This window comes from Stigmatopora nigra, chromosome 1 (genome assembly GCF_051989575.1).
Source record: "Stigmatopora nigra isolate UIUO_SnigA chromosome 1, RoL_Snig_1.1, whole genome shotgun sequence".
Lineage (NCBI taxonomy): Eukaryota > Metazoa > Chordata > Actinopteri > Syngnathiformes > Syngnathidae > Stigmatopora > Stigmatopora nigra.
Window position 1 is genome coordinate 8,317,129 of NC_135508.1, and position 21,609 is coordinate 8,338,737.

Here is a 21,609-nt window from a genome sequence, read left to right on the forward strand (position 1 = left end):
CTATTTTTTTTGTATAAGTTCTTTTTTTGTCTCGGGATCTTCTGAACGGTGTTTTAGTTTTGGTTGGAAATGAGTGCCTTCCAAGTCTGGAAAGACCAACCAAAAAAAGGAGCTAGTACAGACATATAAACTTGCCGTCTTCTCTTGCGTGTTGTTGCTATGACTTGAATGGCTTTATTTCAATTCCACTATTACGTTCTTTTTTGTCTTTTATCCGATTGGCATTGCACTCCAATCCATGTTCCCTCTAATTTTCCGTTGGTCTGGGCAGAAAGACAACCTCCCTGAGCGCACTGAGTACCAGTGTGAGCGACATCATCATTGCTCGTTAAAGGCACACCAGTATCACACTTGCCATAAGCAGGTGCATGTCAATGTTCCCTCTAATTTTTCATGCTGTAAAACATGCTGTTAAACACAAAAAAACATGGACAGAGCAACTGCCACTGGCTGCCGCGTAAACTGTGCCATTGTGGGGAAAGGTGTAAAGAAAAAAGTTTGGATTTTATTCACTACACGCCATACGATTGCTGCTGCGCAGAGAAGACGAGAGTAATGCACAATTGTGCATGCGTGCAGCTTAGAGGGAACATTGACTCCAATTCAGATTCCTCTTTTTGACAAGTGCAAATGTCAGCGACCTCCCCCAAATATGAGCAAAACAGCACCATGATATGTATCTGCTTTAAGTTAAATTTTTACACCTGAGGGAAGGAGCAAAAGTCCAAAAGCAATTGCTTTTGTTAAATGATTTATTCTTTCATACACAAGCGCATATTTTTATGGTGACATTGGTTTTAAAGTGCAACAATAAACAAGATGTGGCAGTTGATAATCAAAGTAGCTTTGTTCTAGAGACAGTAAGTGTTTGTTTCGACTCCACTAAAACGCTCCCACCTTTTAAGCATTGCAATATTTCTGCATGTTCTGTCCACTGGCCGCTGCTTCTGGTCTCCAGGAGACTTAGACTCGGACAGACCAAGGTCGGAACGTTCCAGGTTCTGCAGGAGGACACTAACACACAAGGTTCCACTCACCCAAGCAGCATAAAATAGATTTTCTTAGCTTGATCCATGACAGATAGATATATTTGTACCAGTTTGGTGAAGCGGTCCAGGCAGGCATTCCGTATCCGCTCCGCAGATGCGGGGCTATCCAATCTGAACGTGCCCACGACGCCCGATTCAGCCCGTGCTGCAGTGACCGCGTCTTTGATGGCGAAGAAAACAGATGAGGCCAGGAAGAGAGGAGGCTCACCCACAGCCTAGCAGACACAACACATCACATTCATCACCCCATTCTGCCATACGCCTAACTTGTTCTCCTAGTACATTGAATATTCCAAGTAGTTAGCACGAAAGTGACCTTGGAGGCAAAAATGGCCTTGTCATGGGGGGCGTCACGAAGCAACGACACGGTTAGCTGGCTTGGAATGTCGCCAAAGCCTGGGATCTTGTAAGAACCCGGACCCCGGGTGAGGAGGACACCATTGGGGGAGTAGTGAAGCTCCTCCAAGGTGAAGAGACCCAGACCCTGCATGAATGCTCCCTCCACCTGAAGAGAAATCGATAATACGGAGCGCCGGGTAAAAATAAAAGGTCTTGAATGTGTTAACTTACTTGTCCGATGTCTATGGCAGGATTGAGGCTAACTCCAACGTCCATGACAATGGTGGTGCTCAGGTTCTGAATGTACAATGAATGACCATAATTACATCCTGAAATACAAATATGCTTATGATACTATATCATATGACTTTGACAAGTACTGTCTTAGGTTACGAAATGGAAATATCAAAACAAGGCAAGGATTTATTATCACTATTTTTGTTGCTTATTTTTTGTGAGATTGTACGTTTGAACCTGAAGTTACAAAAAACTGTTTTGATTGTTAACTAGCGGCCAAAATTCTGATTGTTGTGAAGTGATTTGACAGCTATTATAATGTGTTTCTATTTTAGATCTTAGACAGTTTTCACCCCACTCATACGTACCTTAAAGGCACAAATGTGTATCCTTACTAAACAGTACAAGACTTGTTAAGTCCTAGTTAGAGATTTGTGATCATGGTAAACTGAAACATTGTACATGGAATGGTAGGTAAAGGTAAATAAGGACATTTTGAGAAAGTTTTTTGTTTTTGATTCATTCTCCGAACCTTGTGAGCTCCGGTCAAACAGTCGATCTCCACCTCAGAACAGGCGACGCCATAGCTGAAATAGTTGAACGCTCGGCCAGAATTGGTTTCAAAGCTGTACCCTAGATCTGGAGTCCTGGCGCCAAAGAGCCGACATTGAAACCGGGCAATCAAAACAAGAAGAGCCGACAGCGTAAACACGGACCCACTTGTAAAAGCCGTTTGCACTCAAGTTGACTCTGTCCAAGTATGCTGCTTTTACCTGAAAAGCAGACACAGCAACTCAATGTAAGCAGTCCTTTCAAGAAAGAGGTGCTCCATATGATCCTCACCCAGTCCTCCCAAGATCCTTTGGGGTTTTTGCTCTTATACGCTTCGAGGCGCACATTGAGGAGTTCGCAGGCATTCCTGACCGCAGCTCCATTAAGGTCCGAAGAGGCCGAGGCGGCGGTGGCACTTGTGTTTGGGACAACTTGAGTACTAGTCTCCGAAATGTGAATCTTTGAACAGGGGATGCCAAGAACCCGGCTGGCCACCTAGCAACGTTGATGTCGTTCAAACGATAAAACTTGTAATGAGCCTTGCACTGACACCCTGACTAGTATCGTTTAGTAAACCGTCGTCGACTGTCCGCAACGATACGGCATTAAAATGACATTATCGATATCAAGGAGTCTGCCAGGTACGTGAATCAGTTGCCAAAAAACGGAATCAGTCCAACACTACTTGTATTAACGGCAGTAAGTCTTGAAGTTACCTGGATCATCTTGGTATGGAGCCCCTGTCCCATTTCTGTCCCACCATGAGTTAGGAGTACCGAGCCATCTGTGTAGATGTGAACCAGTGCACCAGCCTATAAAAACAAACAACAAATAGGATCTAAATCTATAGGATTTGATTATGAAGTTGTACTTTCTCCAGCAAAGTTATAATGTTTCATCTTTTCTAAGACATTTCTGGGCAAGTTAATTTGAAGTTGGGACCTTATTTCCCCTAATTTTCCATTGGAAAAATATTTATTTTGGGTAGGAATTTTTACTATAGGTTTTTTTTTTGTCAAGGGTGATAGCCTTTTAATATTTTACCATATTTTGGACAGAATGTTAGAAAGTTCTCCCCCTCTATAATCTTGGTGGGTTTTTTTTCTAGATTTTCATGATTGTATCTTATGTTGAAAAAAACAGATGCTTGTTAGAAAATATTTTACTGACATTTTTTTATAAGCTATATGGATAATAGAAGTAATTTCATTGTATTTACTTTCATTGAAATGTTTAATATACTGGCACTTGGCAAAGAAAATGTTTCCAAACACCATATTGTTCTTTAACATTTCGCAAAGGAAATTTGACCAGAAATTGTAACATTATAATAGCACTACATGCCTGTGAATCCTACCTGGTTTAGAAAGAGAGCGGTGAAGCTGATGCCAAACATCGTTGGTACGATGGCAAGGCCTCGTTTGGTCCACCGGTTCTGTCTGTCCAGCAAAGACACCAACTTATTTTCAGCCTGCGACTTTTACTCACAACGATAACATCTCCTCAAAATATTATCCCACTTGTTGTAGAGTTCAATGGCGTCTCGCCGCTGCCGGTAGTTCGAGCGGGACATGCACTCATCCCAGCAGAGGTCCAAAGTACACTGTTCCAGGAGCTGGTTGTATGGCGTCACTTCACCTTGTCTAAACAGGTTGAGTCTTCGAACCTTAGGGAGGAGGACAGATATTGACTGGACGCTCTTCACCACCGGCCATTATGCTTACGGGAAGCACAGACCTCCTCGGCAGGCCGTCCCAGGCTCTGAGCCACTTCTGTTATCCAGTTCTCAGCCAACATCATGCCTTGGGGACCTCCAAATCCTCTGAAAGCGGTATTGGACGGCAGGTTGGTCCGGCACAAGGCGCCGTGCCCGCACACGTTAGCAATGCTGTACGAGTTCACCATGTGGAACAGGGCACGCTCCATGACCTCGACAACAACGATTGGGCAAATAAAACACACACCAATGCTGAAATGTACGATGAGGAATACTCACGGCCAGAGAGAGGTCACGAGTGTTTCCAGCATTGCTGTAGTACCACACATCCAGGGCTACCACTTTCCCACTGTTCAGGAAGCCCACCTTGGGAAAGAAAGGAATGTAGAGAATTGTATTCATTTGGCTATAACCTGCCAATAACCTCAACAAGGTTATATTCCGGGGGAAAAAACCATCGAATTAGTCTATTCTTTTAAGATAACAGGAAAACAACACATTCTAGTTCAGGGGTCGGGAACCTTTTTGACGAAGAGAGCCATAAACAATTCATACTTTCAAACATTATTCCTTGAGAGCCATACTCAGAATTTAAAAGTAAAAATACATGAAAATGTTAGCATTTATTATTAATTTCAACACTTTGAAAGTAAAAAAAAGTCTGAATTCTTTTAAGAACATTATTTCACGGTTGCTAATCAATGAGTATCAATGAGAGAATGAATGCAGAAGAGCCTAATGAAGAAAATATATGATTTAAAAAGGTGGAGAGCCATGTACACCCATCAAAAGAGCCACATATGGCTCCCGAGCCATAGGTTCCCTACCCCTGTTCTAGTTCAAAGTTCAAAATTACACATAGTTTGGTATTTGACAGACATTTGCCTGATAATACATACTTTATATTTTCCATAGAATGGGTGTCTCCCCCCAGTGATCAGCATGTCTTCATCTCTGTCCAACATGCATCTGACCGGCCGTCGCAGCCTAGTGAATAAGCAGAAGTGTCAGTATATATGTGTACCAGCCTGCAAGTGAGGAGACACATTAGCGTACTTGTGCGCTGCTACGGAGACCACGGTGGAGAGTACGGTGCTCCGACTCTCTTTACCGCCGAAGCCCCCTCCCATCCTTTTTACACGGACCACCACCCTGTTGGCAGGGATGCCCAACGCCTTGGCCACCAGGAACTGACATGCAAACAATCAAAGTTTCGGTGATAATGCTTAATTCACCGAGTTAAGAAAGTTTATTAGATAAACAAGCCAAGATTTAAAGAAAAAAAATCCTTACCTGTGTCTCAGAAGGATTCTGAGTGGATACAAAGAGCTCCATTTCATGGTCTTCGCCTTTAGGGACAGCTACAGTCGAGTTGGTCTCCAGGTAGAAATGTTCTTGACCACCAATGTGCATCTCACCTGTCAGTGAATTCGTTAGTAAGACAAAAAGTCGGGGGTGTAAAAAACTATTTCATTCATAGGTTGATCATTTTACCTTCCAGGATGTGGTCTGCCTGTTTAAATCCCTCCTCCAGGTCTCCTCTCTGGAGTTTTCTGATTGGCTGATAGAAAGACTGAGCAGCAATGGCTTCCTATCAAGCATAGTTTGAATTTAGTTTTCATTTCAGTTTTGAGACTTTAAACAGCAAGTTTGTGCATATTCAATTAGTGTGAGTCAACATTTTAGGGTTCATTATTTGGGATCTCACCTGTATGGTGATAATAGGCTGCAGTTCTTCATATTGGACTTTGACGGCTTTGGCAGCTCGCTGGGCATTAATCTGGGTGTCAGCCACAACGGCGCCAATGACGTGACCCACACATGTGACCTTAAATGAAGATTAACATTTGCAAAGTTGATTTAAATGCGGCCTGTGCGAAGGCTCAACTCAACGGAAACGTACTTGGCCGTCAGCGAAGACAGACTCGTCATGAAATACTCCGGTGGCGTTGCTGCCGGGAATGTCGCCGACTAAGAAACAACGGATGAAGCCTGGCGAAGATTCGGCTTCTGACGTGTCAATGGAGCTGCAAGACAAACACCGGATGAGTGTCTCTCTCTTGTGGTGCAAAGAAAAGGTTGTGGATAAATATATTGTGTATTTACTGCCCAAGTGCGTGAACCGAGTCTCACCAGATGCGAGCATAGGCCTTGGTGCTGGTAACGAGCGCCAAATACACCTCGTTCTCAAATAGCGGTATGTCGTCGCAGTACACCGCTTCACCCGTGGCCTGTTTTAGGGCTGCGAGGTGCATGACAGGGTGACCCAGCACATCATCTTGCTTTTGAGAAGGTGGCACCTCCTGTAGATGAAAACTGTCTTTGCTTCATCCTTTACAAATGTGAAGTAACTTGTGGTTGTACCTGGTAGATCTGCACGCTGGATGGAATTTCTTGATGGTAAATCTCTGTTGCACTAAGGAAATTTGATCGGACCTCTTCCACATTCAGATCCTGATGATGATAGGCGGGTCAGCACAAGATACGATACATATAAAAAAGTCCATCTGTTAACAGTACATATGAAACATCAACAGAAAAAAAGGACTAAAGTATTAACATCATTATCAGTCATCATTAAAGTAAAAAGTATAAAGTGTAAAGTAAAAAGGAATGAATTACAAAATATTAAAATGTAATTTTAAAAAAAGATAGAGGGGCTGTAAAACACAAAAAAACAAATAAGAGTGGACAGAGCTACTGCCACTGGCTTCCAAGTGACGGCGCCATCTTGAGGGAAAAAATATATTATTTGGACAAAATTGATTAAAAAGCCTAGCGGGCCGTATGTGGCCCATGGGCCGTAGTTTGCCCATGTCTGACTTAAACCGTGTTAATTAAATCCACCAAGTGACACATTACTGACCTCTCCTCTAAGCTTTTGCAGCACGGTCAGGTAGAACTTGTAGAATAGACCGAGGGTAAGAGTTCTCCGATACGTCACCATGCCCCCTGGCACAGACGGATCTAAGGTCATCTCCTCGGCCAATGAGGAGCAAGCTTCTTCCAGCAATTCCTCCCCCCAGCATCTGCATGACGACAGAAAATGTTCGATGATCGCTTTCATCCTCCATTTCAATTCTATTCTCGGTGCTTGTTACCTTCCCAAGAGTTTATTTGCCGTATTTTTTGCGAGCACGGTGGTCGCTGCCATACCACCGTAGCTTAGCCTTAAATCTTCCACGATACTCGTCCCTGGCGTGAAAGTGACACTCATTGCGCCTGTCACTATACTGATGTCATCCTCTCTGCGAGGGGACTGTTTGAAGGCCGACACAAACTGATACTAGGGAAGACACACAAAAAAAACTGTGGTAACAGAAGCGCTTGAGGAACTAATTTTATTTTACTCAGTGTAAATAGTACTGCATGCCAAATGTAGTGTTGTCTACCTTCCTGCTGTAGGGGACCTCGATGGAAAGCAGAATTTCTTCTGGTCGCAGAATAGTCTTTCTATAACCGACAAAGAAACCGTCGTCCATCTGAACCACACGACTGCCATCTAGTAGAAAATGAGAAGACAATTCACATCAAGTATTTGAAAACTGCAGACAGAAATATCATTGGTAAACAGCTAAACGTCCATGTACTACGTAGTACCCTCTTCGTACGCATTAGTACGTACTACTAGAATGTAGACGAATGACTGCCTTATTATTATTGTTTGTTTTCAACACACTACAGTCACATTTGTGCACACTTGTGCAAGTAAATGTTAGGAAAAACTGTGCTGTAGTTATATTTTCTTGGGCAGTTTGTAAGTGAAAAGGAATTCATCAATTCACATTGAGTTCTCAATTAAAAAAATGGTCATGACTAGTGTGCGGTTATTTTTCTTCTTCTAGTTGGCAGTTATTTTTTCTGTAAGGCACTAGTGGGAAAATCATTATGAATCAGAAAATAGTTCTGTATATAATGTCATTTCAATAATGATATATTGTACTTCCTCCATTAGTGGTATGCTTTTGGTTCTCACTTTTGTCCATCAGTGTGACTTTGCAGCACGCGGCCATAAAGACAGGATTGAGGTCAGATATGGGGCTAGCGGTCATGATGTTCCCGCCAACAGCCTGAAAAGCCGCAAACACAATTTTTTTTATTTATACATATTATGTCATAATGAGTATGTTTTATTTTGCCCCAGTATATATTTTCATCACAATTTGTAATTTTCCTTTTTTAAATATTTGTATACTTGTGTAATCTTTTAACATTATATTGTGAGGGTCTATATAGCGTATTTTATGGACTATAAGTCACCCTTTTTTCATAATTTGGCTGGGCCTGCGACTAATAATCAAGTGCGACGAAACACCGTTTGTTTGTTTTTTTTCTTTCTCCGACCGCCAACAGCCTGTTGTGTTGTTTGTAATCTGAAAAACGTTTATACCTATTTGGCTTGTCATTTTTCGTTTTGCAATTGTAACTTTAATGTATATTTGTTCTGGGTTTTTGATCAAATGAAAAAATTGCCCTCCTAAAAATGTTTTTTCCCTCTTTATTGTGTATTCTTTCGCTGAAGTAACTTATAATCAGATGCAAATCACAGCTCGAAAAATTATGATATTATGAGCCATATTTAAAGCCACTGTCATATTGCTCTATACAATGTATTGTTCGTATACGATTATACTGTAGTATACTGCTGTGTTTAGCTATCCAATGGTTCTACGAAGCAAATAAATGTAGGAACATGGCTTCAAGTGAGTGTTATTTAGTACCAAAGCCCTTAACATGGCGTAACCCACAAACAGAGTCACTCACAGCAACGTTGCGAATCTGCTGACCGGCAAACCACCGCAACTGCTCCAGAACAGCAAGGAAGAATTGTGTTTGGTGAGGAGGGAGCTCCTTAACTGCTTTTTTCAGTACTTCACCCATTTGGGTGAGTGTGCAAGCAGCGCCAAACACGATACCTACGAGTGGATATTGTTTTAATCATTCATCTATCTACACAGGTTAGGAGACAGGATCATAATCCTCACCATTGTCGACGTGTGTCACTCTGTGGAGCTCGGGGATGAAAGATGGAGCCAGTATGACTGGATACAACAAATTCTTGAACTTCACTTCTATACCTGGAGATGCAATTAAGTAGGGATTTGAGAAAATGAGTATTAATAGGTGTGTTCTTGGGTGTTGTTACACTTACCCACTTCAGTGTTTCCCACTACCACTCGGGCATCAGGGTGTTTACATTTCAGATCAAGAAATTCGTCCAAGTTGGCTGGCTGAAACCAGACCACTCTGGGACTGCTGAAACGCAGTGAGCGAGTCTTTTGGTTTTTGCTCAGGGACTAAATGGGGCATAAGAGTAGATGTGTAAAAGCAGAAAGAGCAAATGGAAGCATATTCTGTTTTAAGTAGAAATACAGACAAAGGATTCAGGCGAAGAACATAGCAATTTAGACCGTTAAATATTTTTACTCTCAATCCACTTATATTACTAATTGATTTTGGGCTTACAAATAAACTGTTTTGTTTCTCACCATCAGCTCTGGAGGGAAGATGACCTCCTGCGTGGGGTCAAGCGGCGCAAAGTCCGCAACATTGAACAGCTTTGAAGACGCCTGGTAATGTAAATTAAATGTGAAGGTCATCTATTTGCAACAATGGCATCATTATAGTGATACAAACTTACATCTACATCCACTTCCTCCTCTTCCGCTTTCATATTGGTCATACAGCAACCGTTGACCCGTCCTTTCCCACCACAGCATCCACCATCCTATTGGAAAAGATTTACCAGTTTATTCTATAGTTTTTAATAATAAGCTGCAATACAATGATTCCCAATTAATTTGAGTACTATTCAAGTTCACTTAATTGTTCCAAACAGCATTTACTACGTTATATTTGACTACCAATGCCAGTGTCACACAAAATTTTCAACACGAACAATGTCATTCATTACCATTGTCGAGGATAGATATCCATTTTAACTGGAAGAACTGGCACTAATCATTTACTTGTTCCCCAATTTTGCAAGTTTTACAGTTTTATTTTTACTTCAGTTTTTGATTCTGGAAATAGACTCTTTTTAAAAGGGGAAATGGTTTATGAATACTTTGAACAGAACAAATTCAACTTGTGTTTTAAGGCACTGTTGCTTAGAAAAAGACTTTTTTTTACCGTTGTAAAGGTCTTGTAGGCCTCCAGAATGGGCCGATATCCAGTACAGCGACAAAGATTTCCTGAAAAGGTTAAGCATGCAAAGAAATATCCCAATATTATACTGTACATCTTGTACACATAGTCAATTTCACAATGTTTGTAAACAATCACACCAGAATAGATAATAATGATAATAATAACCTGACAGAATTGAAAACCAAACAAAAGCTACCTTGAAAGGCCTCCTCCACATCAGCCATTTTGGGGGTGGTATTATTTCTCAGCAAGGCATACATGGACATGACAATTCCCGGAGTGCAGAAACCGCATTGTGAACCGTGGGCCTTAGCAATTCGTTCCTTAAAACGGTAAAAATGAAACGTCACTGTGACAGATGTTTGCAGGAACTAAGTTTAGCATTTCATAGGCATTTTATTAAAACTTTAGTGCAATACAATATTATACAGTACTGGAAAACTGTCACTCTTATGGAAGGTTGTCTTTCAACTAACAAGCAAACAGCATGATTTACATGAGAGGAAATTTTGCATCTTTTACCTGCACAGGATGCAGCTGTCTTGCAACACTACCGATTCCTTCCACGGTGGTCACGGCAACCAGGTGCAAGGAGCAGATCGGGGCAAGACAGGCGTTTACCGCATAATGACTGAGAAGAGCTAAGGACTCCTTGTCTGTGTCACAAATTAACAGTTTAATATCATTTTCCCTTCAATTTCAGATAGCAACCCATGACTACAGGATGGCAGGATACAGCAAGCTTTGAGTATCAGGTTGGTATTTGGATAGCATCACCGTGCACGCTCCACAGCCACCTTCGGCGCAACCGAGCTTGGTCCCTGGTAGGCCCACTGGAAGAAAAAAACAAACACAAATAGAGACATGCACACGAATCACAGCATAATAGTAAAAAAAAAAAGTCATGAGGCAACAACTGATTCATGTAGTGCCTCGGCGTAACTCATTGGTTCCACTAAAAATGTTCAAGAATGCGGAACATCAGTCTTCTAAAGACTGCAGACATGTAATGTTGTTATACTACCCATAGAATTGTATACCAGAAGGATATAGTTTTGTCCAATATTTGCAAACTTTGGGGCGGAAAAAAGTGCAAAAGTATCTAAAGAAAAAGAACTGGCATCGCAACTAGAAGTTTACAGAAAAGTAAACATAATTTAAATCCACTACCAGTCTAATTTGTGATATTTTTGAGTGCTTGTGTGTAGGACATACATTTCCTCCTCAGATAAGTGAGTAAAGTCATTTCAGGATCAGCATTTTTCTCCACAACCTGCACAATAAAAAATAAAACATTTTAGTTTGCTATGTCTCCAGACTCAGCATAGTTGACCAAAGTAAGTCACTTTCACTCCACATCGTATCGTTTCTGCAACCCGATCATTTTTATGAAGGCTTGGAATTGAGTCACTGACTGAGAATTGAACGCATAACGATGGCATGAAATGTAGCAGCAGATAATGCATAAGTACACCCCCTGGGTACATATAAATAAGTCATCTATAAGTTGCTGAAATAACACATTGACTACACATGTAATGAAATGAAGATCATGACATGATTATGTTTAAGAGATGGTACAGTACAAAATACAAAATGAGCAGTTATTCATTTACAGTTGCAAGCAGTGTTGCATTCACAATTCAACATTGTTCCTATCTAAATTACAATTCTTTACAAATTGTCACAATGTGTATATGTGTAATGTAATGAGGGTATGCATGCATGTCATTAATGCAGTGTATTTATATGTATTAGGTAAATGCATCAATCTGAATACATAATAATAATAATAATAATAATAATAATAATAATAAATATTAACAATGAAAAAGGGTAGTAATGCATAGTTATTGCACTTTCTGATGAATGGTTAATGCAATTTATGTACAAATATTTCCAAATACTGGGTGAATACTACATTTTAGTAAAGTAGGTCTGATTAATGTATACATTTTTGTATTTACATTTGCATAGAGTAACATTCTCTTACTGTATAGATAACTAAAGTACCCATTGTACATATATGTGTAGTAGTTGCAGGTCAAGTTGATAAAAAGATAAGATCTTTACCTTCTTCCCATTAACGAAGAAAGTGAGCTCGTCTGATGAGTTGGTGTGGTCGCCCATGTTTGGGTCCGGCCGGCTCTGTTCTATGTTGTAGCGCCTCTTTACACTCACTCTTTAATATTTCCAGCAGTGATAAATCCAGAGGAAGGAAGAAGATTCTAGCCCTGCCCCCTTGTAGCATGTCAACAGGTTATACAGTTTAATTGGCCGTACGCTCAAATGATGGTCAAATGTTTTTGTTGACCAAATCATTAAACAAAACTCATCGTATATTGATCCAGTTTGTGTTTGTTTCTGTGGGTGGGTTGGGAATGACACACAGAGTTTGAGCTTTTTGTAATGTAAACTAAAAGTGCCTCGGCTTTGAAAAGATTGAGAAAGACTGATCCCAACAGCACACGTGAACTTTGACGCTTAACTAAGCAAAGCAAGATCCGGCAGACTGTATAATTATTTACAGGTGGTCTGGTGTTTGCAGTAAAAAAGCCGAAAAAAAATAGCTGTTGTGTGAATTTATTTGTAGAAAATGTTTCGGCAGAGTTAAAGAACAACACTATAAATGTCTGGTCCAATTTGAGCTGTATTTTATACTTGAAAGCAATGGAAATATACAAATTGAACTTGTAATTGATTCACCCAGTAAGTATATAAAAATAGTGCAGACTCTGGTTGTTTTGGGTCCTGTATGACCTTTGTCTAATTGAATGGGTGATAGAGTTTCTAGTCGCTCTCAAAACAAGAAAAAAAATAATTAATGTGAGAAATTTGAAATTACATGACTGAAATGTATTTTAATATGTGACAGTAGAATTTTACATCGACCCTGTTTTTAATTTTTTTTTTCAGGGCGATTAATGAATTGGGAACTTATTGTTGCCTGTAGGTTTAGAGTTAGCCTATAGATGGCATGTATGCTCACAGTCACCGCTTTCAGCCTGTAGTAGCACTTGAGAGCTTTTTTATCCAAAAAAAGAGGAAGAGATGGGCATTTTTAAAAGATATTTTAGAGTATATAATCTCGGAAGGAATCTTACCAGTCATTTATTTCTCAAACGGAAAACATTCCAGTTTAACGTTAATGTGTGGCAGTGTTGACTGGTCGTAACCAGCTGTGCCATTGTGTCACGCACTGGTTTTATACCCAAAATTCACATTTCACACATTTAATGTGGTAACCCGTGTTCAACTTGTGACTATTACAATTCAGCACGGTTCTGACTCAACAAGTGTGGCTTGAATCAAACCGTCTTCACATTCTAAAGCATATTAAAATAATATTTGTGCACAGAATAAAAACCTTACTTTCGTCCCTTTATTTTTAAAGCTTTTATTCGCTTCATTTAAATATTATTTATAAAACACATTACGTGACCATAACTTCAGTCATGCATTGTTCTCAAATATACAGCGTGACAAATACACTTGAACAATTTGCACATAACAATTTGCAGTCATATTTTGAAATTACTAAAAGACGACCATGGTTTGAACTATATATATATATAAATATATATATATATATATATATATAAATATATATATATATATATATATATATATATATATATATATATATATATATATATATATATATATATATATATATATATATATATATATATATATATATATATATATATATATATATATATATATATATATATATATATATATATATATATATATATATATATATATATATATATATATATATATATATATATATATATATATATATATATATATATATATATATATATATATATATATATATATATATATATATATATATATATATATATTTATATATTTATATATCTATGTTGATGTTCGTCAATCAACTTACATAATAAGATTTAAATTTTTAATTTTTAAAATGTAATCTGTTTTCTCAATACTACTTTGACTTGCTGGGTTAAACAACAAAAAAAATGGTTGTACCCCAAATTGGTTGAACAAAATAAGAATTGTTCACTAGTGGTGAAAGGCTTCATTTTTGTGATCGGAAAAAACATGTGATGTTCGTATGAAAAGGGCCATTGACTAAGTTATAAAAGGTGTAGTGTGTGAAACTAACAACAAATATTTGAGATTAAAATATTCTGGATTTAAAATCTTTGATGAAAACGCTACAGGCATTTTCTTAAGAGATTTGGGAATTGTTTTAAATGTGTCTGAAAAACTGCATCTACATCGCATTTCAATACCAATATGCATTATTAGCAAGCCAAAGTGAGATGTTTTAGAGGTAGAGTTTAATCTACAATGTAAATACCCAATGTAGCAAATAATAATAATTGAATATAAATGATCTATACAGTTCATTTTTTTTAATCTTGTAGACGTTAAAACATAATAAAATTCAAGACTGACCTGCTTTTACTGACACAACTGCCGACATCATGCTGACAAACATGCTAAAATTACAAAAAGGACAAAAACGACAAATGCCTTAAAAAACACTTTCCCTCCACTTTAAATCCTACTTAAGTTCAATTCAATTGTCAGCGCTTCCGCACCTATAAATACTGTAAATTGTTGTCCACAGAGTAACATGGCACACGAGAGTTGGAAAACAAAGTGCAGATGAATACAGAAGTGAGAAAGTGAATGTGGTTCTGTGGCTTAACATTATTTGATATTCTTCAGCAGTGATGTGCGTGCGTTCACCACCGCTTTGAATGCGTCTTCGCTTCCGGGGGCCACGCATTTGTCTGGGTGCAAAAGAACCGCCAGCTTCCTGTACGCCTTGTTGACTTCCTCCCTGGAAACGAGAGAGAAATAATTGCATGGAATCGCAATCAGTTTCATCAACTTTATGACCATTCCCATATCTCAAATCAACGACAATTTCAATTCCTTCTGCTTCATTATTACACATTATTCAACTCCACGACACACATACTTGTTTATCAATTAAAGAAGACGTTAACTCTAACAGTGATTCCTTTCTTTTGTCCTCGTTCTAATCACATTAATGTACAAAAGTTACTGCTTTCTAACTTTGTTGCTCATCCGAAAAACTGCATAGACTATGTAACAAATATTGTTAGTTTTAATGAGAATATACAGTGATACCTCAAATCTCGCGGTTAATGTGGACCAGACATGGCCACGATAATAAAAAAAAAACGCAAAGTAGGGTCACCCCTATAAAAAATGAAAAAAATTAAATTTATTGTATATATTTTTTCTTCAGTGCTGAGTTCTAGTAGTATGAGCGGCTTCTGGTTACGAGTTTCAGCATTGATTTTTACATTCGTATGACTTTTAAAAAAATAATTAAAAAAATAAAATAGAATAAAACAGGGGTGGCCAACCAGTCAGAGACCAAGAGCCACATTTTTTACCGTGTTACCGCAAAGAGCCACATCACACAGATTTATTGTAAATGTCACACACCAGCATAGTAATGACATAAATTGACTCCTACAGTACTAACAGCACAGGCCAGTCATTATCAACAATGAACATTGTGTGTGCACTGTCTCACACAGACAAACTCTCAGTTCAACCAAGTCCACAAACAAAAATATAATAATTTACAATAGCGTTTTTCTTTTTCTATGCATGTTACTTAGTGGGACTTCTGTCATAAAATCAGCGCCTATTTTTGCGCAACATTCGCTCCTTGTGAGCTGTCATTTATTATGAATGGCTTTTCGCTAGTTAAAAGCCATTCATAATAAATGACAGCTCACAAGGAGCGAATGTTGCGCAAAAATAGGCGCTGATTTTATGACAGAAGTCCCACTAAGTAACATGCATAGAAAAAGAAAAACGCTATTGTAAATTATTATATTTTTGTTTGTGGACTTGGTTGAACTGAGAGTTTGTCTGTGTGAGACAGTGCACACACAATGTTCATGCGAGGCAGACCAAGGCGAGAGTGCTCAGCCGGGAGCAGCCAATAGGAGAGCGAGGTGTACACCCACGTGGTGGGCGAACTAGCGCGCCCACCACGTGGGTGTACACCTCGCTCTCCTATTGGCTGCTCCCGGCTGAGCGCTCTCGCCTTGGTCTGCCTCGCAGGGGGTGTGGCTTTTTCAGCCGACGCTCGATCTTTGGGATACTTTTTGTGTGCGCGACGCCGTTCATTGTCGCTTCTGGTTCACGGGAGCTCTCCCACTCTGTTAAAAACGTTTACTCAAATGACCTTGCTCCTACTGGGAAACTTTGAGGTATTTTCATCCCAAGCACATGCGCATTGGACGAAAATACCGTATTGAACTCAAGCGAAGCGCACACGCAAAAAAAAATAAAACACAAATACAAACTTTGATATGGACGTAAGAGCCGCATGAAACCGGGCAAAGAGCCGCATGCGGCTCGCGAGCCCCGGGTTGGCCACCCCTGGAATAAAAAATCAAAAGTAAAAAATTCCCTAGAAAAAAAATCTGCGATGTAGTGAAGCCGCGAAAGTTGAACCGCAAATGGCGAGGGATTACTGTATAAAAGTTAAGACTTTGGGTTGCTCATTGTGAAAATGGAAATTTAAGATTTTTATTCCATATGGATTGTTATATGTTGAAAAAATGTCTGAGGTTCTCAGTCCATCTCGTTGCGAATTACACAATACCGTCCATCGTCTGATTGAACTCACAGCAAATCAGACGGAATCAGTATTCTGAAATTTGCTATTTCCGTGAGCGTATAGTTACATACTTTATATGTGTATATTACATATTAAGATGGCCTGACTTGACAACTCACCGTGTGGCGCCAGGTTTGACACCTAACATATCCCATGAGTCTTTGCTGTTTCTGATACGTCTGATGGTGTCCGCTTGCTCTTTGGTGAAGCCTACGCTGACCTCGGCAACGGGGCGCTTCCCTCCGTTCTCACACATGTCAGTGATGGAAGAAAAGAAGGCCTGAACACAAACAAGCACATCAGTCTGCATTCCTGTTGATCGCCCCAGAGAAGCTCCGGTCCGTTCTCTCACCTGAAACATCTCGTTGATACCTTCTCCACTCTGTGCCGATGTCTCAAAGTAATGAAACCCCCGAGACTCTGCCCAAAGACGCCCCTCGCCCTCGTCCACCACTCGCCGTTTCGACAGGTCCACCTGTGGATAAAACCACGTCATTTCCTGACTCGCTGTTCACTGTAATCCAGCTAAAGAGAGGAAAATGGGACCTTGTTGGCGCAGACTACAAAGACGATGCAGTCCATGTTGGCTTGAGAGCCCATTTCTTGTTTCATCTCACCCAGCCAGCTGTCCAAGGCATCGAAACTTTCCCGTAGACCGACATCGTACACCAGCAGCACACCTTGACTGTCCTTGTAGAATTCATTCCGCACCTCAAGAAGATCAATTTGTTTAAGAGCACCTCCTCGTGGATTTTCAGTTTTGAACTTAAAACCAAAATTAATAATTAAAAAAAAAAGTATTAATAGCTGAGAAAAATTGCGACAAAGTGAATTTGTGATAAGTGAAGTCGCGATAATCGAGAGAAGACTGTACAGTTTCATCTATAAACCCTGCTACTGATGATTGTAGACGTCCATCCATCTATCACTGCCGCTAAATCGTTGAATGAGATATTTGGAGCAAGGCAGCAAATAACTCGCAGGAAAACTCAGACCCAATCTGTTTTTTTTTTTTACAGTTTTCGGCAGAATGAACTTTTCCAGTATTGAAACTCACCTCGTAAAAGAATGGATGGCCAGCCATATCGAAGATGTTGACTTTGATTTCTCTGTCGCGTACTTGCACCCTGAATAACAAAGGCTTTAATAGGATCATGTTGTAAATACATACAAATGTTCGGCAATACATGACAGAGAATACACTTACTTGGTGACGCCATAGTCAATACCGATCGTGGCCAAATATTTGGGAACAAACCTCTTCTCACAGTAACGTTTGATGATACAACTCTGCAAGATTAAATATTGAGGCTGTTAGATATAAATTGTGAATGAGTCAGATGCTTTGTAAATGAACAACTTTAATAGTAGTCGCTTTGTATGCTCACTCCCTAATAATTTCGTAGTTTTTATTCATGCACCATAATTGACTGGAATGTGTGCTTATTTAAGACATGCCTAGTTGATAAATTCAAAGACACCTGAAGGCCAATCCATAGTAATGCTGAGAGGTGACCATACAATGACCTTATTTGGTTTATGATTATTAAATGAAAACAGCTAAAAAATGTCATGACAACAACAAGAAATGGCACAGCACTACTTGTGCTATTAATATAGATGTCCATTCCTCATAAATTGTTTTCATCAAAACCTCATTAATACAAGTATGGACTCCTAGACAAGAACTGCTGTCAACCACCACTCACATGCAGATCCACTCTAAGCCACGCCTTTTAAAGACACATACAACTAATAAATACACCACGTACAGTAAACACTATCGTGTTCAAAACAAGTTCATCTATTAACTATGTATTTTTCCACACATTTGACAGCTAATTGGTTTTGTTACAAACACATACGAACAGGTATTTCAGGGACTGGAATGAAATTAGTACTATATTGCATACAGAAACCATACGATGAGATGGTTGAATTATATTTACAACTCACCTTCCCGACTTCAGCGTTCCCGAGGCTGATTACCTTCACGCGGAGAGGCTTTTTATTTTCTCGTCTCTTCGGCACGCTCGTTTCCATTTTGGGGGATCCTTTGAAAACCCCAAACTTTGCAAGGATGTAATAAGGGAGACGATAGGATTACACACCTTATTGGTTTCCTCTAACATTAGCAGGAGCCATGAACGCGGCGCATGAACAAATCTATTAAGCATTCACGTTGTATTAGTTGTCATGGGTCATTATAATTAGGTTAGGATTAGTAAATGACATGATTTGGCAAACTGTTGTCATATTGGACAACATAAGCAGAGCGAAGGTATTAGCATGCGCCATAGCCAAAATGCTATTACGCCATCATAGCCACTGTGATCATTGTTACACTTCCGCTTGTTCTTTTCAAAACGAAGCGACACCAAAACACAATTTAGTCAGAAAATGTGCTTCAGTAATGTTTTTAAAGATAATAAATAAAAACGATACAAAATTAAGCAAAGTTTTCCATTAATTAATTACGGTTGCAAATAAATGCACGCGTCATTCATTCTGACATTACGCTACTAATTCAACATTTCCATATTTATAAGAATTTTTTATTTTTGTTGCTGCTGCTTATTTCAGGGCTAATAACAATTATTCCAACCCTTACTATGGGAATTATATGTAAAACAATACTTGTTTTATACTGCTTTTAAAAAAGCTGCCGACAAAAATGTAGGATTCTCTTTTTTTATTGAGTTTAATGTAACCTTAAAGCAACATAACATAAACAGCCTCATTTACAGTTTTACCAGACATTGAGTTATTTGTTGAAATACAGCATTCATTTGGCCTATAGAGTAAGAGCAGAAAAAATCTCTGATTAATCAAATGTCTCTAATTCAGAAAAGAAACTTGTTGTTCACTCATACCAAGACTTCACTGATTTAGTGGGATGGCATCGGTTGCATCTGGAGGGTGTCGTAGTTGTCTCTGCTGGCGGCACTGAGACCCTAATGTCATAATTCACAGGTTGCATTTTTTTTGTGAGCAAGAAGATACACGTGGTGACATTTTTATTTATTGATTAAAAATTCTGTTGCCTTTACCTGGGAAAGCCTTTCTTTTTTTCTGGGTCTCTGGAACACAGAAATGAATATCAATAAGTGTCAGGAAGATCATTATATTATTTATTTTAAAGCAGGAATTTTGTGAGGCAACGTTAAAATAAATGAAAAAATAATTGATATTGTTTTTTTTCAAATGCAAAAAATACAAAGATTACTAATATTAAGAGATGAAATGAAATCAACACTCACGTCTCTCACAACTGGAAGTTCTTTGTATTCGTCTTCTGTTGGTCTGTGTAATGCCTGAAATGGTGTACATACACCCCCACCCAAGAACACATTCTCAGTTTTGTTTGATTTTTAACCATCAAAATGACTAGTACTGATACCGTGTATGTGGAGTTATCGTCCATCCAGCGGTTCTGAAAAACATATTAAAAAAAACATGGTGCACATATAGACATGACTGGTGATTAAGCATTAATCCATATTGAGTTCTCCACCATTCTTGATATCTTCATATTTTATCATCACAATTCTTCTTGAGATCTCAAAAAATATGATTAAGCTCGTTTTTTTTAGGGTCACTTACACGTGGGCTATCCGGGTCTCCTGTCAGCTCGGCATCACGGTCGGCACTTTTTCCTCGTGCACCCTGACCAAATGAAAAAGACCGTTCTGACGCTCAGTCACAAATCCAAATGGCAACCAGACAGCATGAGAACCGTTGCTACTCCGTGACTCTCACCATCTGGCCAGTATCTTTTGGCCCTCTTGTTCTGAAGAACTGCACAGACATTCACACTGAGTGGTGCAACGTAAAGAATGCGCGAAAACTTTTGTCATGAGCAAATTTACCTTCTCCTTAATAAACATGGCGGTGATGAACAAGCCGTAGAGACCCAGGAAGCCATCCAAGATATAGCACAGCTTGGGATCGTAAAATGTCATCTTGGCTTCTAGAAAATAGATTAGATAACTTTATTCATCCTTTATTCTGGAAATTTCATTGTCACAGTAGCAAGAGGCTGAGAATACAGACACAGACATTTTAGACAAATATTTAGGTAATAAATAAGTTAATAAATCAATTAATATATATAGATAAATAAATAAGTGTGAATGATTTTACCTGTGGGCCTGATCGCCAACACCAGCAGAACGGATGTCTCCAGAAGTCCCATCGTGAACTTTTTGAAGTTTCTTGTAAAACTGACTGGCTGTCAAGTAGTACAGGAAGTGGGTTGGATCCGCTGCGGTAGATGACATTGGGCGCCCATGTCACATTTTGTGTCTGTGTACGTAGTGACTATGTTTGACGGAAATCCATGTTTGTAATGCCACTAAGCATTCACGTGAGACATTTGGAGATCAATCCCAATAAAAGAAATGGCTGCTCCAAGTTGAACTAAAAAACTCAGAAACTATTTGTGCCATCAACCTTAGTTAATGATAGACGTGAATTGATCAGATTGATCAAATGGTAAGTAGGGGGGTGATTTCATTACAATTGTAGGACAGTATTAGGTATAATTGTGTATTCATGCTATAAGTGTCTATATAATTTTGTATTTTTTTAATTCAATGGGCATCATGCTTCTTCTGACAAATGCTCATTGGCCACCTGGGGGCAGTATAAAATAGACACTTGATTTGACAATTGGGTAACTTCTAAAAGCTCCCCTCTGATCCATTACCTAAAATGTCTCATTTAATTTTCCTCTCCACAACAGCTTTTCTTTTCCCTCACACAATACAAAAAAAGTTGGATAAAAATTATTGTTTTGCATGTGATCTGTAAACCACATATTATTTGCAATATTGAGCCTTGTCGGAGCTTCACACAATTTCAATTACATTAAATCTTTTCCTGATTGAGCCCACAACCCC

At 39.0% G+C, this 21,609-nt stretch overlaps 3 protein-coding genes across 4 annotated transcripts; all 3 read right to left on the reverse strand.

The window, feature by feature from the left end:
• Nucleotides 1-741: 741 nt before the first annotated feature.
• Nucleotides 742-12,507, reverse strand: xdh (xanthine dehydrogenase). 2 transcript variants are annotated; one of them, XM_077724853.1, is made up of 35 exons: nt 12,118-12,507; nt 11,260-11,317; nt 10,781-10,877; nt 10,567-10,675; nt 10,241-10,367; nt 10,027-10,088; nt 9,542-9,622; nt 9,384-9,464; nt 9,047-9,191; nt 8,880-8,972; nt 8,659-8,810; nt 7,871-7,964; nt 7,287-7,396; nt 6,996-7,180; nt 6,761-6,923; nt 6,259-6,348; nt 6,028-6,197; nt 5,798-5,921; nt 5,603-5,722; nt 5,389-5,485; nt 5,188-5,312; nt 4,951-5,084; nt 4,794-4,881; nt 4,174-4,260; nt 3,915-4,106; nt 3,698-3,843; nt 3,535-3,616; nt 2,894-2,989; nt 2,469-2,672; nt 2,346-2,398; nt 2,158-2,272; nt 1,620-1,685; nt 1,366-1,554; nt 1,097-1,264; nt 742-1,014 (listed from the first exon to the last, which is right to left on the reverse strand). In XM_077724853.1, the coding sequence occupies exons 1-35, from the start codon at nt 12,172-12,174 to the stop codon at nt 964-966; spliced, it is 4,011 nt and encodes a 1,336-aa protein (XP_077580979.1). In that variant the 5' UTR covers nt 12,175-12,507; the 3' UTR covers nt 742-963. The 2 variants fall into 2 exon arrangements, with proteins under 2 accessions (XP_077580979.1, XP_077580896.1); XM_077724770.1 differs by having other exon boundaries at nt 9,536-9,622.
• A 1,845-nt stretch (nt 12,508-14,352) lies between these two features.
• Nucleotides 14,353-19,060, reverse strand: dnajc27 (DnaJ (Hsp40) homolog, subfamily C, member 27). The gene is made up of 7 exons (XM_077727088.1): nt 18,665-19,060; nt 17,916-17,998; nt 17,766-17,835; nt 17,255-17,419; nt 17,061-17,183; nt 16,828-16,988; nt 14,353-14,878 (listed from the first exon to the last, which is right to left on the reverse strand). Exons 1-7 carry the CDS (start codon nt 18,749-18,751, stop codon nt 14,746-14,748), a joined length of 822 nt encoding a protein of 273 aa, XP_077583214.1. The 5' UTR covers nt 18,752-19,060; the 3' UTR covers nt 14,353-14,745.
• Nucleotides 19,061-19,409: 349 nt separating this feature from the next.
• On the reverse strand, nt 19,410-20,914 carry cd247 (CD247 molecule). The gene is made up of 8 exons (XM_077727854.1): nt 20,852-20,914; nt 20,578-20,678; nt 20,468-20,506; nt 20,312-20,374; nt 20,109-20,141; nt 19,969-20,022; nt 19,759-19,788; nt 19,410-19,662 (listed from the first exon to the last, which is right to left on the reverse strand). Exons 1-8 carry the CDS (start codon nt 20,901-20,903, stop codon nt 19,597-19,599), a joined length of 438 nt encoding a protein of 145 aa, XP_077583980.1. The 5' UTR covers nt 20,904-20,914; the 3' UTR covers nt 19,410-19,596.
• Nucleotides 20,915-21,609: the final 695 nt, after the last annotated feature.

Coding starts and splice junctions, on each gene's coding strand:
- xdh (XM_077724770.1), bottom strand. CDS start 12,174: ATGGGCGACCACACCAACTCATCAGACGAGCTCACTTTCTTCGTTAAT. Junction 9,623..10,026: donor CCTACAAGACCTTTACAACG/GTAAAAAAAAGT, acceptor CTTTTCCAATAG/GATGGTGGATGCTGTGGTGG. Junction 6,198..6,258: donor CCAGCGTGCAGATCTACCAG/GTACAACCACAA, acceptor TTTCATCTACAG/GAGGTGCCACCTTCTCAAAA.
- dnajc27 (XM_077727088.1), bottom strand. CDS start 18,751: ATGGAAACGAGCGTGCCGAAGAGACGAGAAAATAAAAAGCCTCTCCGC. Junction 17,999..18,664: donor GGAACGCTGAAGTCGGGAAG/GTGAGTTGTAAA, acceptor TTAATCTTGCAG/AGTTGTATCATCAAACGTTA. Junction 17,420..17,765: donor GCCATCCATTCTTTTACGAG/GTGAGTTTCAAT, acceptor GATCTTCTTGAG/GTGCGGAATGAATTCTACAA.
- cd247 (XM_077727854.1), bottom strand. CDS start 20,903: ATGGGACTTCTGGAGACATCCGTTCTGCTGGTGTTGGCGATCAGGCCC. Junction 20,507..20,577: donor CCATGTTTATTAAGGAGAAG/GTAAATTTGCTC, acceptor ATGTCTGTGCAG/TTCTTCAGAACAAGAGGGCC. Junction 20,375..20,467: donor CAAAAGATACTGGCCAGATG/GTGAGAGTCACG, acceptor TCATTTGGTCAG/GGTGCACGAGGAAAAAGTGC.